General features: G+C 51.8%; 1 protein-coding gene across 6 annotated transcripts; it reads right to left on the bottom strand.

Annotated features, from left to right (window-relative positions):
* Positions 1 to 5,693: 5,693 nt before the first annotated feature.
* LOC121165192 (tyrosine-protein kinase ZAP-70) lies at positions 5,694 to 26,442 on the bottom strand. 6 transcript variants are annotated; one of them, XM_040993755.1, is made up of 15 exons: positions 26,379 to 26,442; positions 26,091 to 26,191; positions 18,090 to 18,548; positions 17,510 to 17,670; positions 11,214 to 11,352; positions 11,033 to 11,120; positions 10,885 to 10,931; positions 10,711 to 10,762; positions 9,895 to 10,090; positions 9,279 to 9,485; positions 7,530 to 7,722; positions 7,275 to 7,415; positions 7,061 to 7,173; positions 5,927 to 6,071; positions 5,694 to 5,781 (listed from the first exon to the last, which is right to left on the bottom strand). In XM_040993755.1, exons 3-14 carry the CDS (start codon positions 18,489 to 18,491, stop codon positions 5,948 to 5,950), a joined length of 1,863 nt encoding a protein of 620 aa, XP_040849689.1. In that variant the 5' UTR covers positions 18,492 to 18,548; positions 26,091 to 26,191; positions 26,379 to 26,442; the 3' UTR covers positions 5,694 to 5,781; positions 5,927 to 5,947. The 6 variants fall into 6 exon arrangements, with proteins under 6 accessions (XP_040849689.1, XP_040849688.1, XP_040849691.1 ...); XM_040993754.1 differs by having other exon boundaries at positions 5,694 to 6,071; XM_040993757.1 differs by lacking the exon at positions 26,091 to 26,191 and having other exon boundaries at positions 5,694 to 6,071; positions 26,379 to 26,395.
* Between the last annotated feature and the right edge of the window lie 994 nt (positions 26,443 to 27,436).

Genomic DNA, 27,436 nt, shown 5'->3' with positions numbered 1-27,436 from the left:
TCATCTGGAAACACAAAAAACCACGAATAGCTAGAACCATCCTGAAAAATAAGAAGTTAGCAGGGGGAATCACAATCCCGGACCTCTGGACATACTATAGAGCAGTGGTTATCAAAACAGCCTGGTACTTGCACAAAGACAGGAAGGAAGATCAATGGAATAGAATAGAAGCACCAAAAGGGAACCCACACAGATACAGCCAATTAATCTTTGACAAAAAACCAAGGACAGTCCAAGCAAGTGGGAAGGCCTCTTTAGTAAATGTTGTTGGGACAACTGGCTGATAGCCTGTAGAAACAAAAAGATAGACCCACATCTATCACCATACACTAAGATCCAATCTACATGGATAAAAGACCTAAACCTACATCCAGAAACCTTCAAACTCTTGCAAGAAAATGTAGGAAATACCCTGCAAGACCTAGGAGTAGGTCCCGACTTTCTAAGAAGAACACCAAAAGCAATAGCAGTTGAGAACAGAATAAACAAATGGGACCTCATCAAACTAAGAAGCTTCTGTACAGCAAGGGAAACAATCAACAAAGTAAAAAAGCAACCCACAGAGTGGGAGAAGATCTTTGCACACGATATAGGCGATAGGGGGCTAATTTCCAGGATATACAAAGAACTTCAAAACAACCAAAAAACCAAAACAAACAAGCCACTCAAGAAATGGGCACGGGAAATGGGCAAACATTTCACAAAGGAACAAGTCCAAATGGCAAACAAACATATGAAAAAATGTTCCAGCTCCCTAGCAATAAGGGAAATCCAAATTAAAACATCGTTGAGGTACCACCTAACACCAGTAAGATTGGCCCACATAAACAAGAACACCAACGACGCTTGCTGGCGAGGATGCGGGGAAAAGGGAACCCTACTCCACTGCTGGTGGAGCTGCAAATTGGTACAGCCTTTATGGAAATCAGTCTGGAGAACACTCAAACAACTCAAAATCTGCATACCATATGACCCAGCAATAGCACTCCTAGGAATATATCCAAAACACCTGTTTTACGACAAACCAACATGCATCCCTATGTTCATAGCAGCACAATCAGTAATTGCAAAAACATGGAAGCAACCGAAATGCCCATCAACAGAAGATTGGATAAGAAAGCTTTGGTTCATCTACTCCATGGAATACTACTCAGCTATTAAAACAAACAAAATGCAGTTCTTTGTGGCTAAATGGGCACAACTGGAAACTATAATGCTAAGGGAAATGAGCGAATCCCAAAAGGTTAGATACCACATGTTTGCCTTGATTTAACCTGTAATTTTTTGTTTGGTTGTTTGTTATTTTTTGAACCTGTCACATACTGTCTCAACCCAGATGTTTCGAAGAATGGAACTTGCATTATTTTTAATATATTGTTTACCCAATACTATGTCAATTAATTCCATAATGTTGTATATTGATACTGAGGTTTCGTTGGGGCTTATAACTGACCAGATCTTTACTCTGTTAGCCCTACCTTCAGACCAGAGAAGGTCTCCCCAAGAGGCCACTGAACTTATCTGGAAAATAAGACGCTGAACTTTATGCTAGGCATGTGTTTGCAAGGAATGAATCTCAACTGAACTTGAACTATGGTTATGCATCAAGGTGGAGGAATCCACCATGGGGGGAGGGGTATGGGAGGGGTGGGGGGAATCCCCAGCGCCTATAAAACTGTACCACATAATACAATGTAAACAATAAAATTAAAAAAAAAAAAAAAAAAAAGTGGGCCAGGGCCCGGCGCAGTGGCGCAAGTGGTTAAAGGTCCTCGCCTTGCACGCCCGGGGATCCCATATGGGCGCCGGTTCTAATCCCGGCAGACCCGCTTCCCTTCCAGCTCCCTGCCTGTGGCCTGGGAAAGCAGTCAAGGACAGCCCAAAGCTTTGGGAACCTGCACCCGCGTGGGAGACCCGGAGGAGGCTCCTGGCTTCGGATCGGCATAGTATCGGCCCATTGCGCTCACTTGGGGAGTGAATCATCGGATGGAAGATCTTCCTCTCTGTCTCTCCTCTCTGTATATCCGCCTTTCCAATGAAAAAAAATAATAATAAAAATAAATCTTTAAAAAAAAAAAAAGTGGGCCAGACTTGTGGCACAGGTTAAGCTACCTGTGACACTGGCATCCCATATGGGCATAGAGTCCTGGCTGATCCACTTCTAATCCACTTACTAGCTAATGCTCCTGGGAAGGGAGTGAAACATGGGCCATTCCTGACATCCACATGGAATTCCAGGCTCCCAGCTTTAGTTTGGTCCAGCCCCAGCCACTGCGACCATTTGGGGAGTGAACCAGCAGATGGAAGCTCTCTCTGCATCTTTCTCCCTTTCTTTCCTTAGCTCTGCCTTTCAAAAAAATAGATCTTTAAAAAGGAGAAAAAGTAGGAGGAGGAAGAGATTGGGGTCTCATACTTCCCAATAATAAGACACACTGCAAAGCTACAGTAATTAAAGCAGCGTAGTACTGGGTTAAAAAAGAGTCCAACAGACCAATGGAATAGCATAGAAAGCTTGAAATGAACCATTCCTTACATAAATAAAAGGTTTTTGACAAATACGCCAAGACCATTCGGCAGGGAAATGGCACCACACGTTCAATAGATAAGGCTGGGGTACTGGACATCTGCAAGCAAAAGAATAAAGCTAAGACCTGACTTTACCCCATACATAGGAAGTTAACTCAAAACAAATCAAAGACCTAAACGTGAGAACTAAAGCTAGTAAGCTGTTAGAATGTTGAGGGAAGAGGCTTCAGAACACTGATTTGACAATGGCTTCCTGATGTGACACCCAATGCACAGGCAACAAGGGAGATAACCCAGATTTCACGGAAATTGAAACCTTCTGGGCATCAAGATATAGCAACAGAGTGAAAAGGCAATCCAGTGAAGGGAAACAAATTTTGCAAATTACTTCTTTGGTAAGCAATTAATATCCAAAATAGATAAACAATTCCTACAAATCTAGGGTAACGAAAATACAAATCAAAAATAGACAAAAAGGGCAGTGCTGTAACACAGAACACCAGTTTGAGTCCTGACTGCTCAGGTCTTTCCAATCCAGCTTTCTCCTAATGGACCTGGGAAGATGGTGGACGGCGGCCCACCTCAAGGGCTACCCACAATGGGAGACTCAGATGAAGGTCCCAGCTCCCTGCCTCAGCTGGCCCCACCTCAGCTGCTGCTGCCATTTGGGAAATGAACCTTTTCTATAACTCTGTCTTTCAAGTAAAGACAACAAACCTTAAAAAAAGAAAAAAAAGATCGAAATGGATATTTTTCTGCAGATGATATGCAAACGTGCAATAAGCATAAGAAAAGATGTTAAACTTCGCTAATCATTACGGAAATGCAAACTGAAACCATAATAAGAGGCCACTTCACATTTATTAGGATGATTATGACTTACAAAAAAAAAATTAGAAAACAGAATACCTATGAGGGCTTCAAAAGTTGAAATCCCTGTGCATTGCTGGTGGAGCCAGTTTGGAAAACCAAATGTAATTTCCTCGAATATGAAAAGCAGCTGGTGCCCCTTCTGGACTCAAAGGCTCCTCCAGCCAACACCTGCCCAGACCTGCAGCACCCAATGCTTGAGGACCCTGAGCCAGGGTGCTGTGATGGCTGAGCCCCCAGACCAGCCCTGCTCCAGGCTGCTCCCCAACACAGGCACCTTGGAGAGACAGGGCACACCCTGAGTGGGCACCCCTGCAGAGCAGCTCGCAAGGGTCACCCTACCAGGGCTGTGGGGTCCCTGAACACATCACAGGGCCATGACCCCTGGGGGCTGCACAGGAACTGAGAAAAACAGGGTCTTCAAGGAAACACATGGAGCCTGGGTGGTTCACTCTTCAGTGTCAAGGCCATTGCCCGAGCAGCAAAGGGAACAGGTGGAAAGGCTATGGACACTCAGCTGGGGCCCAACCTGCATGCAGGGCAGTCCCCCACGCCCAGTTTCCCAAGCAATTCCACATGAGTCGCCCCTCCCCACCTCTGTGGTAACAAGGTGTTCCCAGCTTCTCTGAGATGACAACACTTGGCTCCCCACCTGCAGCTGGTTTCCTTCTCCTCCAGGACTGTAACCTCCCCACCCCGGTGTCTGCTGGGGATCAAGTGCACAGGCTGGCCATGCAGGGGTCACCCCAGAGCTGAGACACCCTCCAGGGAAGCTCCAGGGAGCAAGGCCCTCTGGTCCAAGAATGGGGGTTGGTGCATGGGTCCTGAGCTGACCCCCAGCTGCAGCCTCTTAATTCCCACCATTTCCAGAGGGCAGAGGAAGGGCACACACCAGCTCAAAACACCTGTGGCTCCTCGCTGCCTTTCAGATTTTCTAATTCCTGATCCTGGAGGTACCTTCTCTTTGCAACCCAAAGAAACTGAGGCACAAAGAGACTGAAAGTGACTTGTCCCCTAGGGAAACCACAGCTAAATTTGCAAGCTTGGTATGAGTTTCCTAGCGTCCAACAGAGACAGGAGCCAGAGGAGCTGCAGTAATCCTGTTACAGGGACCACCCCTGTGAGGCTGGGGGGCACCTGGTACTGAGGCCTTTAACTGCAGCCCCTACCGGCTTCCCATGCCCACCACACTGGGTGTGAACCCCTCCTTGTACCGCCGGCTTCCGATAAAACCCCACCAGCTTCAAGCACAATCACGAAAGGAATCCAAACAAGTGTGAATGCCAAAAAAAAAAAAAAGGCAAAGTGTATTTACCCAAAACATTTTACGTAAAAATCTACACTAGCCAACAGGACCGTTTAGGAATCCATAAACATTAGACCACTGATTTTGAAGAGTCTCCCCCTCACCCCATTCGTTCATTTAGTTCTCAAGCAACTCATTTTAAAAATCAACGCGTTTTACTACTCCTTAAACGCAGTGATGGCATTCCTGGACGAACTCTCACGCGCTCATTTTTTTTTCATATGTTTAGTTTCATACCGGTTTTCCAGGTGCCGCTGTGTAAAATGTAAACGCGCGCGTTCCCCACGCCGCCCGACCGACCGACCGAGCTGCAGGCGCGTGCGGAGGCTTCCTCTCCCTCCCCGAGTTCGAAGCTGTCCGGGCCTTACACTCCTCAAAGCCCCCCGACGCCACGGCGAACGCGCCCCGAGCGGCCGGCGTGGACTGTCCGCCGGAGCTGCCTGGCCGCCCGGCCCTGGGGCGGCCGTCCCCGGTCACCGGGGAGCCGGCGTGGCGGGGTACTCACGCGTGCCGAGGCCCGCAGCCAGCACCCCAGGGCGCCCCCCACGACACGGCCTCGGGCGCCACCGCACCCCCTTCCGGCTCCAGCCGACCGACCCGGAGCGCCCCGCCTTCCCAGGAGGCCCAGCGCCTCTGGCCACGCCCGCCCCAGCGAGGCATTGGCTGGAACCTGAGAACGCAGCCAATCAGAGTGGAGGAAGGGGAGGCGGGGGCGTTCCGCGCAGGACCGCGGGCGCAGCTGCTGGCACCACCTGAGGGGACTTGGAGACGGTCCGGCGTGTCTCTCGTGCTCTCGTGCTCGGCGTGGGCCCCGGCGCCGGCCAAACATCACTGCTGCTGAGCCTGTCCCGCGGGCTCCCGAGTCCCACAGCCACGCCGCCTCAGTTTCCCCGCTGCGCTCCCGCCCCTCCGTCCAGGACGACAGCTGCCCACGAGCCACTGCCCTCACGGCCCCTGCCCTTCCGCCTGGCTTAAAGGAGGAAGCGCCCACCATAAGAAACTCAGTTTATTCCAGTGATGGACATCTTGGCCGCTGGGGACTCCCGTCCAAGGAAGGCCCCGTAGACCGAGGGCTCCCGCTTTCTGGGTCCCCCTCTTCTAGTCCACTGGCCAGGGCCAGGATGCACCAGCCCACTCCCGCACCCCAATCCCGGGTCTCCTCTGGAAGCAGGCCACCTGGGGAACCTCCGTGCCTGGGGACCCTCTGGTGGAGAGAAGCGCAACTGGGAGTCCCTGGTGGGAAGCTCAGGCGCAGGCGGCCTCGGCTCCCTGGCCAGCCCTTGGGGCCCCCTCAGCCTTGCTGGCCAGGCTGTAGTAATAGGTCCGCATGCGCTGCTCCACGGTCTGGAAGTCTGGACGGTCCTCCCACCTGCGGGGGCGGGGAGGTGCGGATAAGCACTAGATCCAGGCAGGGGCTTAGGGAATGGCATTCACTGGGCGTCAGGGCTCATGGGGAGCTGGGATCTTACATGCACAGGGCTGGGTGCCAGTTACAGGGTATGGGCATTCTAGGCCCAGGCTTTTCTGGGTGCAGGTGTGCAACTTGCAGTCAGATCCAAGGCTGGAGTTCTATGAGTGGTGTGGACAGTGGGAGCTGGGGCTACAATTAGCTAACCTAATGTAAAATACTGTGTGAACAATCGGTACATCAGACTGAGAATAATGACTAGGGTAGGGTTGGGGGGAGTCTTGTACAAGTTCAGCATAACACGATTAAAAAAAATTTTTTTTTCAATTCAGCAGATGGTTGAATCTGAGGAGGAAGAGCCCATGGCTGTGGAGGGTAACGTGCTGTGTTGGGGACCTAGGGAGCTTCCCAGTGAAGACTGGAGTAGGATGAACTCATGAATGGAGTGTCTACCTGCTGGATGGCTTGCTTTGGTTTACAACATCATAGTGTTGGCTGATGGGGTACAAAGGGCCAAGTGCCAGCACGTGGCATCAGCATGTGCTGTTTGCTTGACGGACAGTTGGGACACCAGTGGTGTAAGGAGTCAGGATGGCAGTGTTGAGCATGTACCAGGAGAGGCAGATTGAGTATGAGTGCTCCAGTGCCTCTGGGTCAGCCCATGGGCCATTGGGTGCTAGGAGACACCAGAGGATTGTCCCCTGGCCTGAATATTGGTGTCACAGCTAGGGAACTGCAGGGTCAGTAGGGAGTGTTAGCTGGTGGGGCCCAAGGTCCACAGCCAGGCTGGTGGGTTTTGGCTCCTGGGGAGCACTGTGAGCCCTTGGGGAAGAGTGCTGATACAAGAGGAGGAAAGGCTGGGAGCCAGGAGGGTCTGAGGGAGGCGTGACTGTGGGTGGGGCTTGGGTGCAACATCTGACTGGACCCCGCCCCCCATCCCTGGCACTCACTTGTAGATCCAGCAGTCACTCATGAGCGTGTACATCTCAGGTGGACACTCGGGGGGACACTCCATTCGCTTGCCCTGCTTGATGAAATCCAAAACCTCGGGGCCCTTCATCTTCTGCTCAAGCCAGGGACCAAAGGCAGGTGTGAGCAACCAGGGCTCTCACCCCCGCTGCCACACCCACCCGTGCGCTACCCACCACAGCCCACAGCACCTACCTTGTAGGGCTTCTGGCCGTAGGAGAAGGCCTCCCACATGGTGACCCCATAGCTCCACACATCACTGCGGCTGGAGAATTTGCGGAAATTGATGCACTCAGGTGCATACCACTTGAGTGGCCACTTCCCTGCTGAGCGGGCCTGGGTGGGGAGAGAAGGAGGAGGGGAGATGCTGCTGGGCAGAGCTCAGGGACCCTGTACAACATCCCTTCACCCCAGATTCCTCTGCCTGGGCACCAGAGGCCAGGAACGCACCGTGTAGTAGCTGTCATCAGCACCCAGTGCCTTGGAGAGACCAAAGTCACTGATCTTGGCATAGTGCCGGTTGACCAGCAGGACATTGCGGGCCGCCAGGTCCCGGTGCACAAAGTTCTTTTCCTCCAGGTACTTCATCCCCATGGACACCTGGTGCAGCAGCTCAGCCACATTGCTGACGGGGATCTCCTCTCTAAGGCAAAGGAGGAGGCAGGTCAGATGGTAGAAGACAGCCCAGGTCTCCCACCCGTGTGAACACAGGCCTGGGGAGCTTGGGTTCAGCTGAGTACCTGCTGTGTGCCAGGAAAGAGGCTGAGGCCACAGCGATTCAGAAGCCAAGCCCCTGCCCTCCAGCAGCCTTGAGGCAAAGTGTCACCCCTAATGTTATGACTCTGAGCTTGAACCTCAGCCTGCAACCTCATCATGCCCTCGATGGCAGCTCACACACCAGCTCCCCGCCCCACCCCACTGTCTTCTCCAGGTACTCCCTCCTTCCGCAGCTCTGCTCTCCACTCTTCTTACACTCACACTCAGTCCATCAGTAAGGTTCTGCTTTCAGAATTGCTTCAGAATCCTGCCACCACTTCTACCCCTGACCCAGTCCCCAGCAGCACCTTTGGCCCAGAGACTTCAACTCAGCCTGGACCACCAGTTTTTTTTTCTGTTGCTGCCCCTCTGGGTGCTCATAGCCTCTCAGAGCTCCTGCCTTCCTTGGGCCAAAAGTCCATGTCCCCTGGGAGCACATGAGGCCTGGAGTCATCTACCTGCCCACGTTCTCTCTGCACTGTTGTCACACCAGGCATGGGCCCTCCTCAGGGCCTTTGCACAGGGGGTACCAGCTGCCTGGAATGTTGTTTCATGCAACTATGTTTGGCTACCACACTCAGCTGGTTGAGACCTCCCTTCTCCCTGTAGCTCCCAGGCTGGCATTTCTATGTGCTCTTGGTATAGATAGTAGCTAGTTTAGGGGTCATGAGCTGGTAGCCACACGTCCTCCTGCCCTATGTAATCCTATCCATCTACCTGTCAGTTAAATGACCCCTTCCCAGGACATACTGCTACTCACCTGAGGGAGGAGATAGGGGGGCTGTCACATAACCACTCTCCTTTTGAGTCCCATAAGAGTCCATAAGGAGCAGGAGTTCTAGCTGCCTTCCAGGGAACACAGAGGGAGCAGGGTAGAAAGCCTTCCTTCCTGGCCCACTATATTCCTGCACACAGTGTGGGTGTGTGTCCTTTCCCCACCCTTGTAACAGACTCCATCACTCTGTACACAGTATTTGTGTATGCACTTAGGATGCTTCTCTAAGTCAGAGGTGAGGGTCCAGCTTCTCAGTGCAGGGGCAGACAGTAAATATGGCCTGCAGAGCATGCCACCCAGCATCTTTCTCCCAGACGTTTGCTTCTTCTAAACCCTTTAAAAATGCAACACAACCCAGCAGGCTGAGGGTGCTGCAGGCTGGGGTCAAGCCTGGCCAAGTAGCCTACTCCTGTCATTCTTCACCAGCCCCTGGGAACAGAGCCTATGATCACTCTCATGATACAAGCCGGGAAACAAGGTGGGCATTTCAGCCTTGTAGACGCCTGTGTGATGGCAGAGGGCATGGGAGTGGGCGTGGGCATGGTGTAGGCTGTCCTGGCATGTGCACAGTTCTACCAGGAATGTGAGTCCAACAGTGTGTGAGCCCCATGCCCCACCTGACCCCAACCTCAGGCCTGTGCCGGGGTGAGGAGTTGGGGGTTGCTCACTTCTTTCCCAGCAGGAACTTGTGCAGGGGCCCGCCTCCTGCCATCTCCATTACGAGCATGAGCGCCTCGGCCTGGCACACGCCAATGAGCCGCACGATGTAGGGGTTGTCCAGCTGGTGCATGATCTGCGCCTCCCGCATCATCTCGTCCTTGTCCGCCTTCTCAGTACTTTGTTTCAACACCTTGATGGCCACGTCAATCTGCTTCCTGCCAACCGTGCGGGAAGTGCATGGTTGAACCCATCCAGGGAAGGAGGGGTGCTGCTGATACCCCTATTTCCACCTGTCAGCCTCTCTTCTCCCCTGAGTTCATTGGCAGTGGACCCTGACCACCCAGATGGAGACCGAGAGGGTCAGCTAAGGACAGCACACAAGTGAGACCCTTTTGGGAACTGCTCAATGCTGAGAAAAACCATCTTAGAGAGCTACACCCTTGCCCTGGAGCACCAACAGACTCAGGGGAAGCAGGGGTGGGGGTAGGGGAACATGGGGGAACTCTGCAGCTCCCTGACACAGGCACTGGAGAGGCCTCTGCCCAACCCTCCCTCTGGCCCTCATCTGCATCAGTCCCAGACAGCCCAGCTCCCACTGCCCCAGCACAGCAGGAGTGGCCATACTTGCGCATGCGGTAGACACCCTGGCGTACAGAGCCGAAGTTGCCACAGCCAAGTTCAATGTCGGCCACCAGGAGGTTCTCGCGCTTCAGGAAGAGCTTCTTGTCCTTGAGCTCCTCAGGGTCACTGTAGGGGCTCTCGTACACGCTTGTGTCCATGGGCATCGGCCGCGGCTTTTCTGGGGATGCTATGCCTAGCGCTAGGTACACACATAGCCATGCACTCCCAGGCAAAGGGACAGGTGGGGATTCTTAGCCTCATAAGGCAGGAGCCCTGGTGGAGGATACATCCTCCTTGGGCAAAAACAAGGGAGAGCGTGCATGTATGTTCATGTGTGTATATTCACATGTGTGTACTTTCAAGTACAAGTGGATTCTAGAAGCCTGTATATCGCGTCTAGATGCTTCTGTACATCTATATATGCACCACACAGTCATACCAATGCCTCCAAATGTAGGCACCTGGGTGCACATGGAACCATGTATGTGGACAGGTGAAAATCCCTGGTGGAGTGTTTTAGGAATGTGGACTTAAGCCTGCCTTAGAGAGGGACCCATGAGTGCCTACACATGGTATCCTGGGACTTGCACAGAGTAGGCCCACAGCATAGCTATGCACAGGGAGCCTGCGGGCCAGGGACACAGCCTGAGCTGTGCAAGGCAGTGCAAGGACAGCCACCGTGATATATATATATGTGTGCACAAAGCCCAACCCAGTCAGCACTGCAGGCCTAGCCCCACCGAGGTCCCACACTCCAGCCAGGGACTTAGCTCAGCACCTGGCATGACCCCACCGCCACCCCATTCCTCATCAGCTCACCTGGTTCTGGAGTGTACCCATCTGAGTTGAGGGTGTCCATCCGTCTATGAGACTAAAGGTCATGGCATGAGCAGTGCCCAGTCCCTCCTTTGGGAATACCCCCTCACCCTCCTTGGCAACCCCATTAGCCACCCCCACCCACCCACAGCTGCAATCGAGGTATCCCCTACTCACTTGGGAAAAGGTGGATGGGTGGGCCGGGAGCGTGGGAGCAGCAGCCTCTGGGAGGAGCAGAGGGGTCAGTGAGGGGTGTGGTGGGCTGGATTGGATTGGGCTGGGGTCTCCCATCCACCCCTCACCAGCCGGTCCACAACCCACACACCTGCGGCAGCGCTGGCGCTGGTGTTGGGGCAGGCCTCCTTCAGGCAGTAGATGAGCCCATCCGCCTTCAGCTTCAGGTATTCCACCAACTGCCAGCAGAGGGCATCAGCAGGACCCCATCTCCCTGTCTGGCCATGTGTCCCCCACTTGCTGACCCTAGGGTGCTAGGGTGGCCTACTTACCTGCCAGAGCGTGTCAAACTTGGTGCCTTCTGGAATGCAGTATTTGCCTGCCTTGTCCTGGCTGATGAGGTAGTGGTACACGGTTTTCCCGTAGACTAGGGACAGGGCATACGTACCCTGTTCCTTGCGGGGCCTCAGCCTGGAGGGGGTGCCAGGATGACATGTCACCCATCACCCCTCTGACCACCTTGGGGGCCATCCCTCCTGCTCGGCCATAGCTTCCATCTTCAGGATCGGCATCCCAGAGTCTTATGGGCAAAGCAGCAGGGACCGACAAGCTAAGTTCAGCCCTGTGTGACCTCTATTACGGTGCTAATAGCTCAGTGATGGGGAAAAAGGCAGGTCATATGAAAGCCACACCCACCCAAGGGCAAATGTGCAGCCACTCACGGTGAAACTGCTGCCCACTCCACCTCCACTTCAGGGGCATATACTCAGCCACCTACAGCTGGGCACTTGGCCCTGCACAGTTGAACCACTTGGCCTCCCATGACCAGACATTTGCTACCCAATAGACAGTCACTTGGATGTACAGGGCACTTGGCAGCCCAGGGGAATACGTGGCTCTCATTGGAGGGGCAGTGGACCTCTACAGCAGACCCTGAGCCATTCACAAAGCAGCACATCGTCTTCAGCAGGAAAACTTGTAATGATTTCCTTGGGGAGAAGAAAGCCAGTTCTATGCAAAGCCCCACACAGGCAAGTACAAGACCAATGCAAGCTCCCAGGCCACCTCTGCACACAGCAGCAGATGTGACTGCAATCACCACAGGAGGCTGAAAAGCTAGGGTGACAGGCTTAGCTCTCACACACTGACACCTTAATTGCTTTCTGCTGGAAATTTGCCAAAGTGGACACACCAACATCCTTCAACTAGAGTGGGAAGTGAGCCTCTCTAGGACAGTGCTTTTGTGGGCAAGAACCTGTCTACTCAAACCTCCAGCAGAGAGTAAACAAATATACTCCACACACATGCACATATACACACTCACATGCATACATATACATATGGTCATACACATATGTGCACTCACACAGAGACATGTACCTGCATTCACACACATGCACCCATTCACACATGCCACACTCACATACACACACATACAACCACATAAACATACACCCTGACACCCTCAAAAGAAACTCTCACAGTGAAACTCCTCTATGTCTCTTCACAACCAGTCTGATTTTGAGTGGCTGTCACAGGTTCTGTTCCTGGGCTGAGCACAGATTCCTGTGGAGGAGAGGCAGCTGGTCCTGGGGCTTTCCAAGCTATGGAAACTGTCAGTGGCTGGAACTACGCTGAGTCACTAAGAGCTGGCTGATGGTGGGCAACAGGAACAAGCGATCAGGATGGCCTGCAAGTGGATACTTTCAAGAGGTAAACCCTGCAAAGGTATGGATCCTGCCACAGACATTCTCTCACTAAACAAAGACCACCAAGTATCAACCACAGGCCAGGCACATGATGAGTGAGGCAGGTGTGAGTCCAACTCACACCATGGCCCTTCCAGTTTCAAAGAAAAGGGCAAGGGCCCCAACATGACAATGGTGGGGCCTAGGTGAAAGAAAAGGGAAAAGCTATAACCAAAATCCATTCCTTGACAGCTTGTTCTTTGGAAATTACAACGAAGAATGATATGGTTCTTAGGGTAGCCCACATCAACTTGAAGATACAAAGAGGGATGGAAAAAATCAGTGTGTGGGCCTGATAAGGGAGCCCTAAGAGACAAAAAAGAGAAGACCACAGCAAACCTAATAACACAGACATCGCAGGGAGAGGAGGCTGCTTCCATAATGAGGCTGCTGGGCTAGCCTGGGGGCTAGTTCTAGTGAGAGTCCTGAGGGTCACACAGAGGTGCCCACCAGCTAATGTGTAATATTAAAAAGGAATAGTCGCAGGGTTAGCAGCTGTTCTCATCCACTTCCCCAGATCCTTAATCAGAGTTCCATTGCCAGATGTGATGTGTAATGACCAATAAGAAATCTGTAGAGATAAAACAAGCAAGAGCTTGAAAACTGGTGGACTACCAAGGCCTAACTGCTCTCTCTTGCTTTTCCTGGTAACCCTGCAATCACCATGGAAATGAGTCCAAGATACCCACCAAAGAAGCCACATGGGTCAACCAACTACCGGTACATGGGAGGGAAGCCATTCTAGACCATCCAGCCCCATTCACTGTAACTGCATATACAAGTTCAAGAAAGGGGCAGGAGTGGCAGACATCTGGCATAGGTGTTCACATGCCCTTTAGGAAATCTGCATCTCAGATTGAAATGCTTGGGTTCAAATCCCAGCTCTAGCTACCAATTCCAGCTTCCTGCTAATGTGGCCTGTGTAAGCCACCAGTGATGGCAAAAAAAACAAAAAACAAAACAAAACAAAAAAAAAACTGAGTTCCTGAAACGCATAGAGGACACTTGGATTGAGGTTCCACTTCCCGGCTTCAGCTCCAAGTGTACATCTGGGGAGTTAGTCAGCAGACAGGAGCTCGACTCTCTTTCTCTCTCTCCATCCCTCCTTACCTTTTCTCAAGTACATAATCAATTTTTAGAAAAGCAGAAGCACATCCACTTGAATTTAGCCCAAACTGACAACCTTTCTATTTAAGACTTAACGAGTAGAGGCCAGTATTGTGGCAACTATTGTCTTCACCCCATATAAGCACCAATTCAAGTCCCAGCAGCTCCACTTCCAATCCAGCTCCCTGCTAATGCATGTGGGAAAGCAGAGATGGCTCAAGTGATTGGGCCCCTGCTACCCTCTGGGAGACATGGATGAAGTTCCAGGTTCTTGGCTTCAGCCTGATCCAACCCCACCACTGTGGCCATAAGGGGAGGTGCATCAACAGATGCAAGACTTCTTTTTATCTGCCTTTCAGTCACGCTGCCTTGTTCAAATGAATAATTAAATGGGGGAAGAGAGGCAGGTGAGAGCAGGTAAAAAACATAAACCAGGCAAAGAAAGCACAGGGATGGAAAGCCATATTGGGAAAAGTCACTGCTTGTCACACTGGCATCCCACAGGAGTGCCAATTTGAGACTCTGCTCCTCCATTTTTTATCTAGCTCTCTGCTTATGGTCTAGAAAAGCAACAGAAAATGAGCCAAGTCCTTGGGTCCCTGCATCCATGTGGGAAACCCAGAAGAAGCTCTGGGCTTCAGACCAGCCTGCCTCTGACCAATGCAAACCAGCATATGGAGGTCACTGTCTCTACCTTTCAAAATAAATGAATGAATCTTTTTAAAACAAAAGAAAACAATAAGAAACAGAGGGAAAGCGATGAAGGGGGGAGGGAGAGAGACAGAGAGAGAAAGAAAGAAAAAGAGAAAGAAGGAAGAAGGGGGAGAGAGGGAGGTTGGAAAGAAAGGAAGGAAGAAGGAAAGAAAGGAAAGAAGGAAGAAAAAAAATAAAAACACGCTGAGGACTTAAGAAAAACTCAGAGAAGGAAACCCAGACCATACGTTCAAAGAAAGTTGGGAATGCATTCTATGAAGGAGAGAGCAGTAATGAAGAGACAGGGTGATGGCAATAGGAAGGACTCCAGTGACTGCCTTCATTGTGCTCAACCTGGCAATTCTGGCATCACATATGAGCACAAGTTTGAGTCCTAGTTGCTCCTCTTCCAATCCAGCTCCCTGCTAATACGTTTGGGAAATGTGTAGACAATGACCCAAGGGCCTAGGCCCCTGACACTTACCCCTCTTTTTAGCCTGACCCATGCTGGAAAGGAGGATTTCCTTCCTTCCCTCACTTGCTGTAATTCTGCTTTTGAAATAAATAAATAAATGTTTTTCTTAAAAAAAAAAAAAAAAAAAAAAACTTAACCTCTCCCTTGTGTAGCCCTCTCTGCATGGTGACTTTGGTTTGGCCCATTGGATTTATGTTGACTAACACATCTGTAACATTACACAAACAGAGACTTGAGATGCACTTGGGTCTTGACACAAACCCTCTCTGTCTATTCTTGGGAACCCTGCAACCACCAGCAAGTGGATGAACCCAGGTTAGCCTGCCAGATGAAGACCGTACCTCAGCCAGCTCAGCCCCATCACCTAGCTGACCCTGAATGTGACCTACTCAGACCAAGTGAAGCTGAGACAAACCAGAAGGCCTGTTCAGCTGGCTCCCCAGCATCATGAGAAGCAGGCACTGTTGTCTCATGCTGATGAACTTGCGGCAGTTAACTGCAGAGTGAAAGCTGAGTGTGACAAGTGCAGAGGCTTCCTGTCAGACAGGAAACAGCCCAGCCTTAAGTTGGTCACAACCAGTCCCTGCAGCTGAGAATGACCTAACAGGCACTCAAGAACACCCCTGAGAGCTTAGAAACATCACCCCAACTTGTATCTCAAATCCCTGAGCCTATGAGTCAGCTATGTGTCACTACGATAAACATCCCAGAGGAGACACTGAAGGAAGAATTAGGTTTATTTCAGCTCACACTTGTAGAGATTCACAGTGCAAGACCAAAAATGCCCTATTGATTTAGCCAACTGCTGAGGCTAGGACCAGAACAGCACAGTGCATGAGGAGGGAGGGAGGACCACACGTGAGCAAGGCAGCCCAGCATGAGGCTGGGACCATCCCAGGCCAATACCCAGTCCTCTGGAGAGAAGTAACTTCTAAGGATACACCAACGATTGAAACATCTTCCACCAGGCTTACCTCTTAACCTCCACTACCACAACAAATCTTCACTCTGATTCCATTTACCATGAACATAAGACTTTGGGAACCAAGACACTAACACAAAGGCCCTGCCTAGCAGGTGGGGCTATCCAAACTGACATTGCAGCCAAGTGGGATGAGAATGATATTTTGTCAGCTGATGGCAGAATCACAAGGAGAGAACTGCATCTTGTGGGAGGCCTACAAGCCATCAATCCCTCTTCAAATGGGCAGGAGAAATCCAGGAAAGGGATGGGTCCCTCCAAGTGGGTGGGGCCAGGAGAAGGAGCAGGCTTGAAGGAGGTAGAGACACTGAGGATTCAGCCAGGAGGGAGTTCAGACCCAGGAGCACCCAAAAGAAGGCAGCCCTGGGAATTGTCCCCCACAGACCTCCTGAAGGGGACACTGGATGTCCTGAGGGCATGGGAGAGAGGCCAGAGCCATGTGTCCCTGTATGTTGAACCTAAGGGCCCCTCGTGCACATCAGAACATTAAGGAACCAGTGTCCCACCCAGAAAGCAGCAGCCAGCAGGGCTTTCCAACACCCAGCAGAGACATTTCAACAGCTTCTAGATTCTAGACTCACAGTCAGCCACATAGTCCCAGTTACTGATCAGATACACCTACACACGTTCACCCACACCTAACGAGAGCTAACCTGCAGTGCAATTTTCACAAATGCCAGGTACTGTCCCATAGCTTTATGTGTCCTAATGTATGCAATCTTTATGTCAGCGGCTACCATCTCCAACACAAAGGGACTTGCTTCATGCCTTTCATGGTTTCTATCCCTCTTAGGGCAAAAGCCAAAATCATTGCCTTGTACTGCACTCCTGCCTCTACCTCTCTATCTGTCTCTTGCCACCATAACTGGTGCCTCAATGTCTCTCCAATGTGCCTGACACATCCCTTTCTTTGACCCTGACACTCGCTGTACCCATGTGCCATCTGAAACTAATACCATTCACTCCTTACCTCCTTTACTCACTTCCTTAAAACCTACTTTCTCAAGAGGACGGGCACTGTGCAGAGAGGGGCAAGACACCACTTGCAACTGCACCCTCACACACCAGAGCAACCATTCAAGGTCCAGCTGCTCCCCTGCTGATTCAGCATCCTGGGATGCAGCAGAGGATATCACAAGTGCTTGGGTTCCTGCTGCCCATGAGGGAGACACACATGGAGTTCCAGGCTCCTGGTTTTAGCCTCTCCCAGCCCTGGCTGTTGCAGTCATTGGCTTCTTCCTGGCCTAATGGAATATCACCTGTCCTCCCCACCTGTACACCTGTACCACTTATCACCAGCTGGCACAGCCTGTATTTTTTCGTTGATTCAGCAGCTTTTGGGGCAAGGGGGAGGATGGACACTTGTGTCTGCTCCTTTCACTGCCATCAGTGTCTGTTACCCAGCTAGTATTAGGTAATTGCTTGCAGACTGGAGCTGGACAGAAATTCTCCCATTACCCTGGAGCTGCAGCCAGCAGGAGACAGAGGAGGGATTCCCACCCAGACCAACAGGCTCAGGAAGCGTTTCCAGGTGTGGTTGCTGCTTGGTAATCTAAAACCCCTTGTGAGCCTCCTGCAAATCTGGGAGGTCCCATCCCACCAAGAACTGCCAACCCCACTCACAGAAACTTGCCGTCAGTCTGAGCGCCCGAGTAGAGCTTGCGCTCAGCTTCCTCGCGTGTCAAACTGCTGTGGTACCATGGCATCCGCTCATGGGCTGTTGTGGCAATGAGCTTCTCCACCTGGGGGGCCTGGCTAATGATGGCCTGTTCCAGGGCCTCGCCCTAGGAGACCAGGGGAGAGGAGGCTGTAGGTATTGCGTCATAAACCTCTGTCCATCACCTGGGCCCTTGGGATTGTCCTATCCTGTAAAACTCTACTTCACCCACATGCCCTTAGGATTAGTCTATGGATCCCATCTCTGTGGTCCCCTCCCAATTGGCGAAGGTGGTGACCCTGGTTCAGGCCCCACATTCCAGCCCCACCTAAAGCACAATATTTGATGTGAGGAATTGTCCACCATCCCATCATTCATTCTCTCAGTCCCCAGCCACAAAGGGCCATGACCAAGCCCTTGCCTCCATGCCCTCTACTGAAGTCCCAACTTTCAATCAGGCTTGCCCATGCAGCCTTCAAATGGGCATCTCATGGTCACACCCTGTCCTTTCCATCCCACTCTAGCATCTCCCTGCTACACACTCACCTCCAGCTTCCATGTCTGGCGCACGTAGTCACGTACCATGGCGTCACGCAGACAATCAAACACCCCCGGCTGTGGTTCGAGGCCTGATGGCCGGTTGCAGGGCTTGCGCAGGTTGCAGGGTAGCCCATCTGGGTCTCGGGAGTAGAACTCACAGAGTTCGGCTGGGCCACAGTGTGCCTTTCCGCCCGCAATGGCATATGTGCCATTGAGCTGGCGTTCAATGGGGAAATGGTGAAAGCGCACATTGTGCACCAGTGACAGCACATAGCCACCCAGCGACCGCAGGCACTGACGCAGCAGGAAGAGCCCGTCGGCCATGCCCGCCAGCTTCAGGTGTTCCTCAGCCTCGGCACGTGAGATGCTACCATAGAAGAAGGGCAGGTGCGCCGCAGGGTCTGGCATTGCTGCTGCTTCTGCTACCTCACCTCACAGGTGAGCGCTCTTGCACCTGGCCAGATCCTGCAGGTTCAGAGGGGGCACCAGACATATGTCAGGGTCTCAGCTGCATGTCCTGAACCCAGTTGGTCAGGCCCAGTAATGGCAAGGAGTGGGGAATGGTGGAGGACATGCCCTGAGCCACAACTCCCCATCATAGAGCAGGAGTTCCATGCCACAAATGTCCCAACTAGTCCCCATACACCATAACCTGGAACTGCTGCTGATCACACTGTGTTTCAGGTGCAGCAGACCGGGATGCCTAAGGAAGAGGGGGTTCCTTCCTGCCTGTTAGGGATGGGGACAGCTGTGAGAAGCAAAGAAGCTAGAAAATCATTATAGGGGCTGGCTGTGGTGGAGCAGGTAAAGCCACAGGCCTGTGGTCCCAGGATCCATATGAGCACCTTATTGTGTCCCGTTGCTCCACAAGGGACCCAGCTATCTATGAATGTCCTGGGAAAGCAGCAAAAGATGGCCCAGATACCTGGACCCTGGACCCATGTGGGAGACTGGGAAGAAGTTTTTGTCTTGGGCTGGGCACAGCGCTGGCCACTATAGTCATCTCAGGAGTAAATTAGCAAGTAGACAGCATTTCTCTCTCTCTGTAACTCTGAGTTTCAAAATAAATTAAGAAGTCTATCATCGGGCCCGGTGGCATGGCCTAGCAGCTAAAGTCCTTGCCTTGAATGCCCCGGGATCCCATATGGGCACCGGTTCTAATCCCAGCAGCTCCACTTCCCATCCAGCTCTCTGCTTGTGGCCTGGGAGAGCAGTCGAGGACAGCCCAAAGCTTTGGGACCCGGACCTGTGTGGGATACCAGAAAGAGGTTCCTGGATCCTGGCTTTGGATCGGTATCGCATCAGCCGTTGTGCTCACGTGGGGAGTGAATCATCAGATGGAAGATCTTCCTCTCTGTCTCTCCTCCTTTCTGTATATCTGACTTTCCAACAAATAAGTAAATCTTAAAAAAAAAAAAAGAAGTCTATCATCACAGATTGAGTCTACGATTATGAATGAAATTCATACAGCGATACAGAGAGTGATAAAGTGAGAGAAGAGATGATCAGGGCTGGGTCGGACTCCTCCTCTGAGGAGGCAGCATGTAAGCCAAGATCTGAAGGATGAAGAGAAGCCAATTTACCACAAAGCACAGCAAAAGCACCCCAGGCAGAGGCCAGGAAAACAGAAGGAGCTTTGCTTCTGAAAGGAAATTTTCTCCCCTCTCTTCTACTGACTCCCTGGAGCATTAGCAGTTCCCCTTGCCCTCCCTTGCCCCGATCGTCTGCCCTACTTCACTATCCTACTTCTACAAAGCACAGCCTCATCTGAATATCCATCCACAGAAGAGTTCTTCCACCAGGCATGTCACAGTCCTCTAGCCAATGGGAGCATAGAGAGCACATCAGCACCCTGTGTGGGGTCCTTTCGGTTAGGGTAATCACCAAAACCCAGAAATTCACTGGCTTTGGCATGAGCACTTGGCTTAGCAGTAAGACCACACTTGCCCTGCCTGCCTTCACTATGAGAGTGCCTGAGTTGATGTCTCAGATCCACTTCCTTTCTGAGAGGATGTAGGTGATGGTCCAAGCACTCTGTCCCTGCCACCCACATAGCAGACCCAGACTGGGTTCTGAGCCTGGACCAGCACTGGATTTTACAGGCATCTGAGCGGTGAGCCAATGGATGTAAAATCTCTCTCTGCTTTTCAAATAAAGTGAAATAAATGAACAATAGGAATCAAAATACAGTTTCAAGATATCTCACAAGATGAGGCACCAAATAGGCCATGACAAAGACATATGAAAGGGGAAACAGGAAGGGAGAGTGGGCACCATGTTCGATCTCAGCAGGTGATTCAAATGTTTCATCACTCTGTGTGACCATATGCCCACAACAGCACCACGTTGGTGCCGAGGTTACAAACTTCAGCACATAGGTGAACTTGCATGAATAATGGAGTGTGATTGTATTTGATCTGGCAAAGAGTCAAATGGAAACTGTAGAATCGAGGGAGTAGATGATGAGTGGATAAGTAACTCTTTCCACTTCCTGAGTATTTGTGAGCTGTTGGGTAAGATGCTCTAGCTATAGCAACTATTTCTCTATTAAGTTGTTTGTCTGCTATGGTTTCTGTAACAAGCCCATGGGGGCATAGGCAAATGCAAGCAGGAACAAACAAGTGCTAAAGGCCAAGGACACACAGGGACCGAGAGGAAACCACAGGACAGGGACCAGAAGAGTTAAGCAGACGAGGGCAGCTTTCACTAGAGGATTGCCTTGCTCCCAGATGGACCAGCCTGTGCGGATCAGGAGAGGAGATCCTGACATCCCTAATGTGACAAGCAGGCAGGTGTTCTAGAAATTAACAAAGGACTGCATTTGTGACACCCTCCTGCCTCCAGCCAAGCAGAAGGTTGCCACTCCCTAAAGCATTTAGAAACAGTTCCAAAGGCTCCTAGGCATTCACTTGAGACCAAAGAGATGGGAATTTACACCCCGCCACAAGAATGCAATGGGACAGCTAAAGCCATTCTGCCCACAACTGTCAAATCTAAGAATGACACCAATGTTTCTCAACACATGAAAATAAACTCTGCTGCATGCCTCTCACTATAGTGAGAGCAATTGAAAAGCAACACTAATATGGGGTTTGTGTTGTGACACAGTGGTTTAAGCGCCTCTTAGAAGCATCACTTCCCATCCAATTTCCTGTTAATGTTCTGGGAAGGCACAGGAAGATAGACCAAGTGCTTAGATGGACCTATGTGAGAGACCCAGATGAAATTCCAGGCTCCTAGTTTCAATCTGTTCCAGCCCCAGCTGTTATCACTATTTGGAAAGTAAACTAACACATGAACGATCCTCTCTCTTTTTCTGCACTTGTCTGCAACTATGCCTTTCAAATAACCAAGTCAGAAGAAAGAAGGAAAAAGGAGGATGAGGAGAAGGAGGGGAGGAGAAGAAACAACATCTGGCTATTGTTACCACTGTTGTGTGAACCAGTGGAAGATTTTTCTCTCTGTATCTCCTTCTCTATAAATCTTCCTTTCCAATAAAAAAATTTAAAATCTTAAAAATGAAATAGAAATTAAACAAAACAAAACATTATACTGTGGAGGCATCTCATAGTACCAGCTGAGTGAAAGAAGTCAGGCTAAAAACAGATTCCATTCAAAATCCTGGGTATGGGTGGGTATTTATCCCAGAGGTTAAGCTCTGTTGGGACAACTGCAGCCCATACTGGAGTGCCTGGGATCAACATCTCAATTCCAGCTTCCTGTTAATGCACACCCTTTGGGTGATGGCTCAAAGAGGTGGGTCCCTGCCACCCACGGGGAAGACCTGGATTGAGTCCAGATTCCTGGCTAGCTGTGGGCACTTACAGAGTAAAACAGCAGGTAGGTTCTTCTCTCTGTTTGCAGCTATGAGGACTACAGTAGTTGTTGTGGGGGTTGGGGGTGGGACACGCTAAGTGGGGTGGAGGGAACTGGGGACTGTCCTTGAAAGTGGTGAGAGTTTCTTGGCTGAACGCCTCTGTGAAATCCCCAGATTGTGTTGGAAACAGTCTATAGTCTAACAGTGTATAAATTATTCCTGTCTTTGTGAATAAGGAGGGACAGGAGCTGCAGGATCACAATCCACTGGGCACTACAAATAATGATGAAATCAGGAATAGCTGCCAAGAGCAGGCTGTATGGCCATGCCTGGCTCCCTGATTCCTGTTTGCTTCTCTGCCCCTCAATGTCCCCCATGCCACTCCAATCCTTGCTGCCCTGCAGTGCCCAAGATGTTCTTTGTGACTTCCTCAGTGCTGGCTTCCCAAAGTGAAGGGTGCCAGCACACCCTCCCTTCTATTGGAGCCTCATAAATTTCTCTGGTCTTGTTACCTCCTATCTGAGCCCTCTGCTCACTCCTTCCCCAGCCTCTGTACTTTTATTTGGGTCATCCTGTTTGTGGCTACACTTGTTGTCACACCTACCTGTCCTCCCACCCATATCTCTCGCCTGAAGTTGATTTGTGTTGGCATCACCTCCCCTGATCTCTACCAACCGTTTCTATTAATACAACCTGAGATTCAGATTTAACTCACATGAGCCCCTCAAGTCTGTCCTTCACATGAGCTGGGCTCTGGTGTCTGCAAGCTGCTGCTAGGCAATTGTTCCCGGAGGCCTCTCTCTTGCTCTGTGACCTACCATGGCTCCCTCCTGCCCAGCTTATTGCACTTGAACTCCTCAGCCCTCTGCTGCAGCCGTACTGGGCTCCTTGTCTTCCTTCAGCCTCACTACTGTACCCTTAACCACATAAGGTCCTACATTGGGTAGGCCCTCTCTTTCCTAGCCATTTTCCCCATCTCACCAGCTCTGCCTACAGTCCCAGACAGGTTCTGTTATGGAGCTTCAGGAAAGAGGAGAAAAGCCTAAGGGGGCTTCTTTGGGGACAGTGGGGAAGGGTGGGTGGCAAGGCAGGTCTCTGGGGCAGGAAGCTGTGGCTGGAAACTGTCAGCAACACACTTTGAGAAACTGCTCCCCACGGTGGCCGCAGGTGCAGCCTGGGTAACCAAAAGCCAGTTAGGACGCAAGGAGGAGATGGGGGTGGGGACCGGCTCTCAGGGCCCAGGCAGGACCCCAAGCCATGATTAGGTTCTTAGACCTAAGGACAAAGTGACCCAGAGATGGGCTTCCTCCCATGGTGTCTCAGTGTTTTCCACCATCCCTGCCTCACTGCCAAAAACGAAAGCCATGATCATGGCAACCACAACAAACAGCAGGCAACCCTGCTTCTGCCTGTCTGGGTAATTCTCGCTAGAAAAACATGGGGACAAAGTCCCACAGTGTGAGATGCTGGGGAGCCCAGAGGAGGCAGGAAATAAAGGCCAGCCCAGCAAGGACTGTCTGCTCTCAGGAGGGCCAGTCCACAGCCCGCCTGCTACGGGACCTGAGATTCAGGCCAAGGGGACAAGATGCTGTGTCCCTGCAGACCCCAGGCTCTTGAAGGACACACTCACCATGAGACACTGCCAGCCTGCATTTCTGGACTGGGCTCGCCCAAGGGGCCTCTCTGAGGACATAGGCAGAGCCTGGGTTTAGCAGTTCTGACTGCAAGTCACCCATCCTGCCTCTTCCCTCACTCTCGGTCTTGATTTAGCCTCCAAGAGTGGACAGTCCCCTGGACCCCAGCCCCAGTCTCACCTTCTAGTGGAAGGAAATCTCTGATCCCGGCCAGATGTACATGCCAGAAATGCCACCCTGCAGTGTCCCCCTGTGACAAGGCAGCATTAATAACAGCCCTTCTGGAGAAACCTGAGCCCCTAGACACCCAAGCAAAAGGGTCAAGTGCATTCTCCAGGGCTGTGCAAAGCAAACAGCAGGCTCGGGGCACACCATGCAGCGGGATCTGTTGCAGTGCTAATTCCCACACCTGGCTGGCCAGGGTCCTGAGGTTCAACTGAGGCTAGGAGCGTTCAAGCCCCTCCCACAGGGGAGGCCGAGGCACTGAAGCTGGAAGGCAATAACCCAACTTGACAGGCCCTGTGGACAGGGGGCAGGAGTGGCACAATCTAGGCACTCTCAGCCAAACAAGGGATTCCTCTGCACCACAGGCACTGCTAGAAGGAGCTACCATGTCCCATGGCACACACACATACCATCTCACAACCTTACTCCCTTCTTAAGCTCTTGCCTCCTGAAACTCCTGTGCCTGCTGGAGGCCCTGAAGTGAATCCTGGCTCTTTTATTTCTAGTCATTTCTGGGCCCCCAATGCCACAAACAGGGGAGTACAAGCATTGGTCCCTCAGCACAAGGCCATCCAGGGTTCCAGTGCAGGCCACAGTGACAGCAGCTAGGGGGTCACCAAATGTTTTGTGCTCTGGGTGGTTGAGCCTAACCCCAAGGGAATGAGTTTCCTCCCTAGTCATGGACTCTGCACTAGGCTCTAAGAGGTCTCAGCCAGCAGGCCTGGCTGAGGGTTTCAACATGGGGGAACTCAGCAAGATGTACTCCCTCCCTGGGTCTCAGGGGCAGAGGATAGGGAAAAGTAGGCTCAGGGGCAGAGGATAAGGAAAAGAAGGCCCAGAACGACCTTCCAAACCCCACATTTTAACACAGGGCAGCATTGGGTGATCAGAAGCCTGGTAGGGTCTCACTGCTACAACACCCTCCAACAAGCAAAATCTCCAGGAGCGGCAGATTCCAGGACCTTCAGCTGAACCCCAGCCAAGCAGAACGAGGGTTCTGGCAAGACGCTTACCCAACACTCACATGCCCAGCACAGTACAGTCACTCTCTCCCTGCTCTGAAGAACGCACAGACACAGCTGCCTAAGCACAGAAAGGGAGAGAGATATCCCCCCAGGGCACCCAGCTGCTGATTCCAGTGTGTACTTATTCCCCTTCCAGGCTACTTGGCCTGTCCCCAAGGGTCCCTGCCAGGGCTGCTGGGGGAGGCTGGAGAACAGGTGAGGGAAGGACAAAACAGCATGGCTACCAAAACCCTTCCATCCTGGGGAACCCTGGACCCTCATCTCGGCAGAGGTTTATGAGGCGCCTACTCTGCCTTCGCTGCCCTGGCCGAGACAAGACACATCTTGAGCTGGTCCTCCATGCACCCCTACTCCTTCCTGAGCCAACTCAGCCATCAGCCAGGAGCCCAGCACCTCCGGACACCCTCATTTCCATCTGTATTTATTAACTGATACAGATGGGAGCTCAGAGAGGACAAGCAGCTTGCCCAAAGACACAGCAGCTGGGCTGAGCTTGAGTGTCATTCCCTTAGCATCTCCAGATGTATCCCCCTTTAAAAAAAAAAAAAGCTTATTTATTTCTACTGGAAAATCAGATCCATAGAGAGAAGGACAGAGAGAAAGAGCCTCCAACCACTGGTTCACTCCCCAAGCACCCACAACATTCACAGCTGAGCTGATCCAAAGCCAGAAGCCAGGCGCCTCCCCAGGTCTCCCACATGGGTGCAAGGTCCCAAGGCCCTGGGCCATTTCCCACTGCCCTCCCAGGACACAAGCAGGGAGCCAGATGGAAGAAAAGCAGCTGGTAAATGAACAGGTGCTCATATGGGATCCCAGCAGTTGCAAGGCAAGGATACAGTCACTAGGTCATTGTGCCAGGGCCAAGATGTCCCCCTTCTTAAACTCATATTACCCATAGGCAGCCCAGGCCACCAATGGACCCCAGCATGCGAATCATTTTGTCATTCAAGTTCACAGCCTCCGTGAGCTGCTCTGGTGATCAGGGCTTGGGCACTCCAGGAGACATCTCTAATTTCCAGAGGTTTTTCTGTTCCTACAAGCAGCAGGAACAGCCCTGACAGGACCCAGCAGGAGGCCAGGGATGGGACAGGCAACTGTGTGTCGTACTGAACCCTCTGGAGGGGAACCACTTCTCTAATGGCAGCCCTGGCTATATCTGCTCACTTCTCCAACCAAACCCATTTGTCCAGGTCCCACAAACCCTTCTGGCAGCCCTCCACTGAACTCCTGCCTCATATACCTATACTCCCCCACCACAGACCAGCCACATTCTGGCCTCATGCTGATGCACTTGGCCATGACTTACCTGGGGCTGAGCAGATGAAGGCTGAGGTGAACAGGCAACTTATGGAGTCTGGGCAGAGACCAGCTAGTTGAAGAATTGGGGTCCTAGCAGCTGAGACCCTCCTGAGAAAGACATAGGCACCTTGGCCCCGACACACATGCACCCATACAGGGCAGGTGAGAAGAAGTCATTCCCTGTCAAGGTTGCACACCTTGGGGGGAGTCAGGGAGGTTTTACCCCACTTTGACTCGCCCCAGAGATGGTTACAGTGGTGGGACCTGGGCAGAAGACTGTAGGTTGGTCACTCACCTGATGTTGCAGTGAGCAGCCAAGCGTGTGTGGAGCCTAAACAGGGCAGGGACGCCGACACCGGAAGATCTGGTGTCTGGGCTGTCCCTGCTAGCAGGTGTCTCTGAGACTCCACCTATTTCCTTGTTGTAAGACAGGAAAAGGGGCTGTTTGAAGTCTACGTCAGAATCACAAAGTGCTGCGTTCAAGGAAAATCACAGGCCACCAGCTCAGGGGAGGAAGGCACAGGGCAGTTCTGAATGGGCCCCAAAGTTCCTGCTCCGGCAGGGGTAGAGGCCTCAGTGGAGAGCCCAGGCCAAGAGCAGGGCAGTCACAGCTGACCACAGTGACCACAGCTCCCACACCCGAGGAGGAGAAAGGCAGGGGTGGGTCTTGGATGTGGGAAGTAGGACAGCGGAAGCCCCCAGAGGCTGACTGGAAACTGGCTTGTACCCACTTTCTCTTGCCAGGGACCAGTGCGCTGGCCAGGTGCTGTGGAACCATGCACACAAGTGACATGTTTATTCCATGGGCAAGTTACAAAGGGACAAGGCAATGGCAAGCCCACTATGTGGGTGCTCCCCAACACTGACTCTTTGTCCCCAACATTGGGTGCTCACAGGCTACAGGGGGTAGCTGACCTCACCCAGAAGGCCATGTGCTATCTAACTAGAAGCCTGGGCCCTGTGTGCTGCCCAGGAGGTTTCAGCGAGCCCTGGGACATGGCAGGAAAGGGCTCCCAAAGGACTCCCACATGCAGACAACACATCCTTTAGCACCCATCCAGTTCCAGTCCTGCCCCTCCCATCTGTGCCATGAGGGCACAGGCCACAGCCTCTTCCTCAACTTCCTCTCCTCTCTCACCACAAAGGATGGTGCTCACCCCTCAAAACTGTCCTCTACCTGGAGTAATGGCAGAACGTACTAAAAGACCAAACAGAGGAGAACTGACACCATCAAGATTGCATTCACCTCAGTGCATTAATGGCCACACTTTCTGGGTGACACTTTCAGTTGTGAGCACTTTCTTGTAACCTGCTCGATGCATTCTCATGAGGGAAAATTACAGGTGCCAAGGA

This window comes from Ochotona curzoniae, unplaced genomic scaffold (assembly GCF_017591425.1).
Source record: "Ochotona curzoniae isolate NIBS_2020 unplaced genomic scaffold, NIBS_Ocur_1.0 contig_883, whole genome shotgun sequence".
NCBI lineage: Eukaryota > Metazoa > Chordata > Mammalia > Lagomorpha > Ochotonidae > Ochotona > Ochotona curzoniae.
Note: the sequence above shows the minus strand (reverse complement) of the source record. Positions and strands in the feature narration are given on the sequence as shown.

What these genes read in the sequence shown, in the direction of transcription:
- LOC121165192 (XM_040993754.1), bottom strand. Translation starts at nt 18,491, where the DNA reads ATGCCAGACCCTGCGGCGCACCTGCCCTTCTTCTATGGTAGCATCTCA. An exon ending in TGGGTACACTCCAGAACCAG is followed by an intron (nt 10,091 to 10,710) that starts GTGAGCTGATGA and finishes GTGTGTACCTAG; the next exon opens with CGCTAGGCATAGCATCCCCA. An exon ending in AAGTTCCTGCTGGGAAAGAA is followed by an intron (nt 7,723 to 9,278) that starts GTGAGCAACCCC and finishes CCTTTGCCTTAG; the next exon opens with AGAGGAGATCCCCGTCAGCA.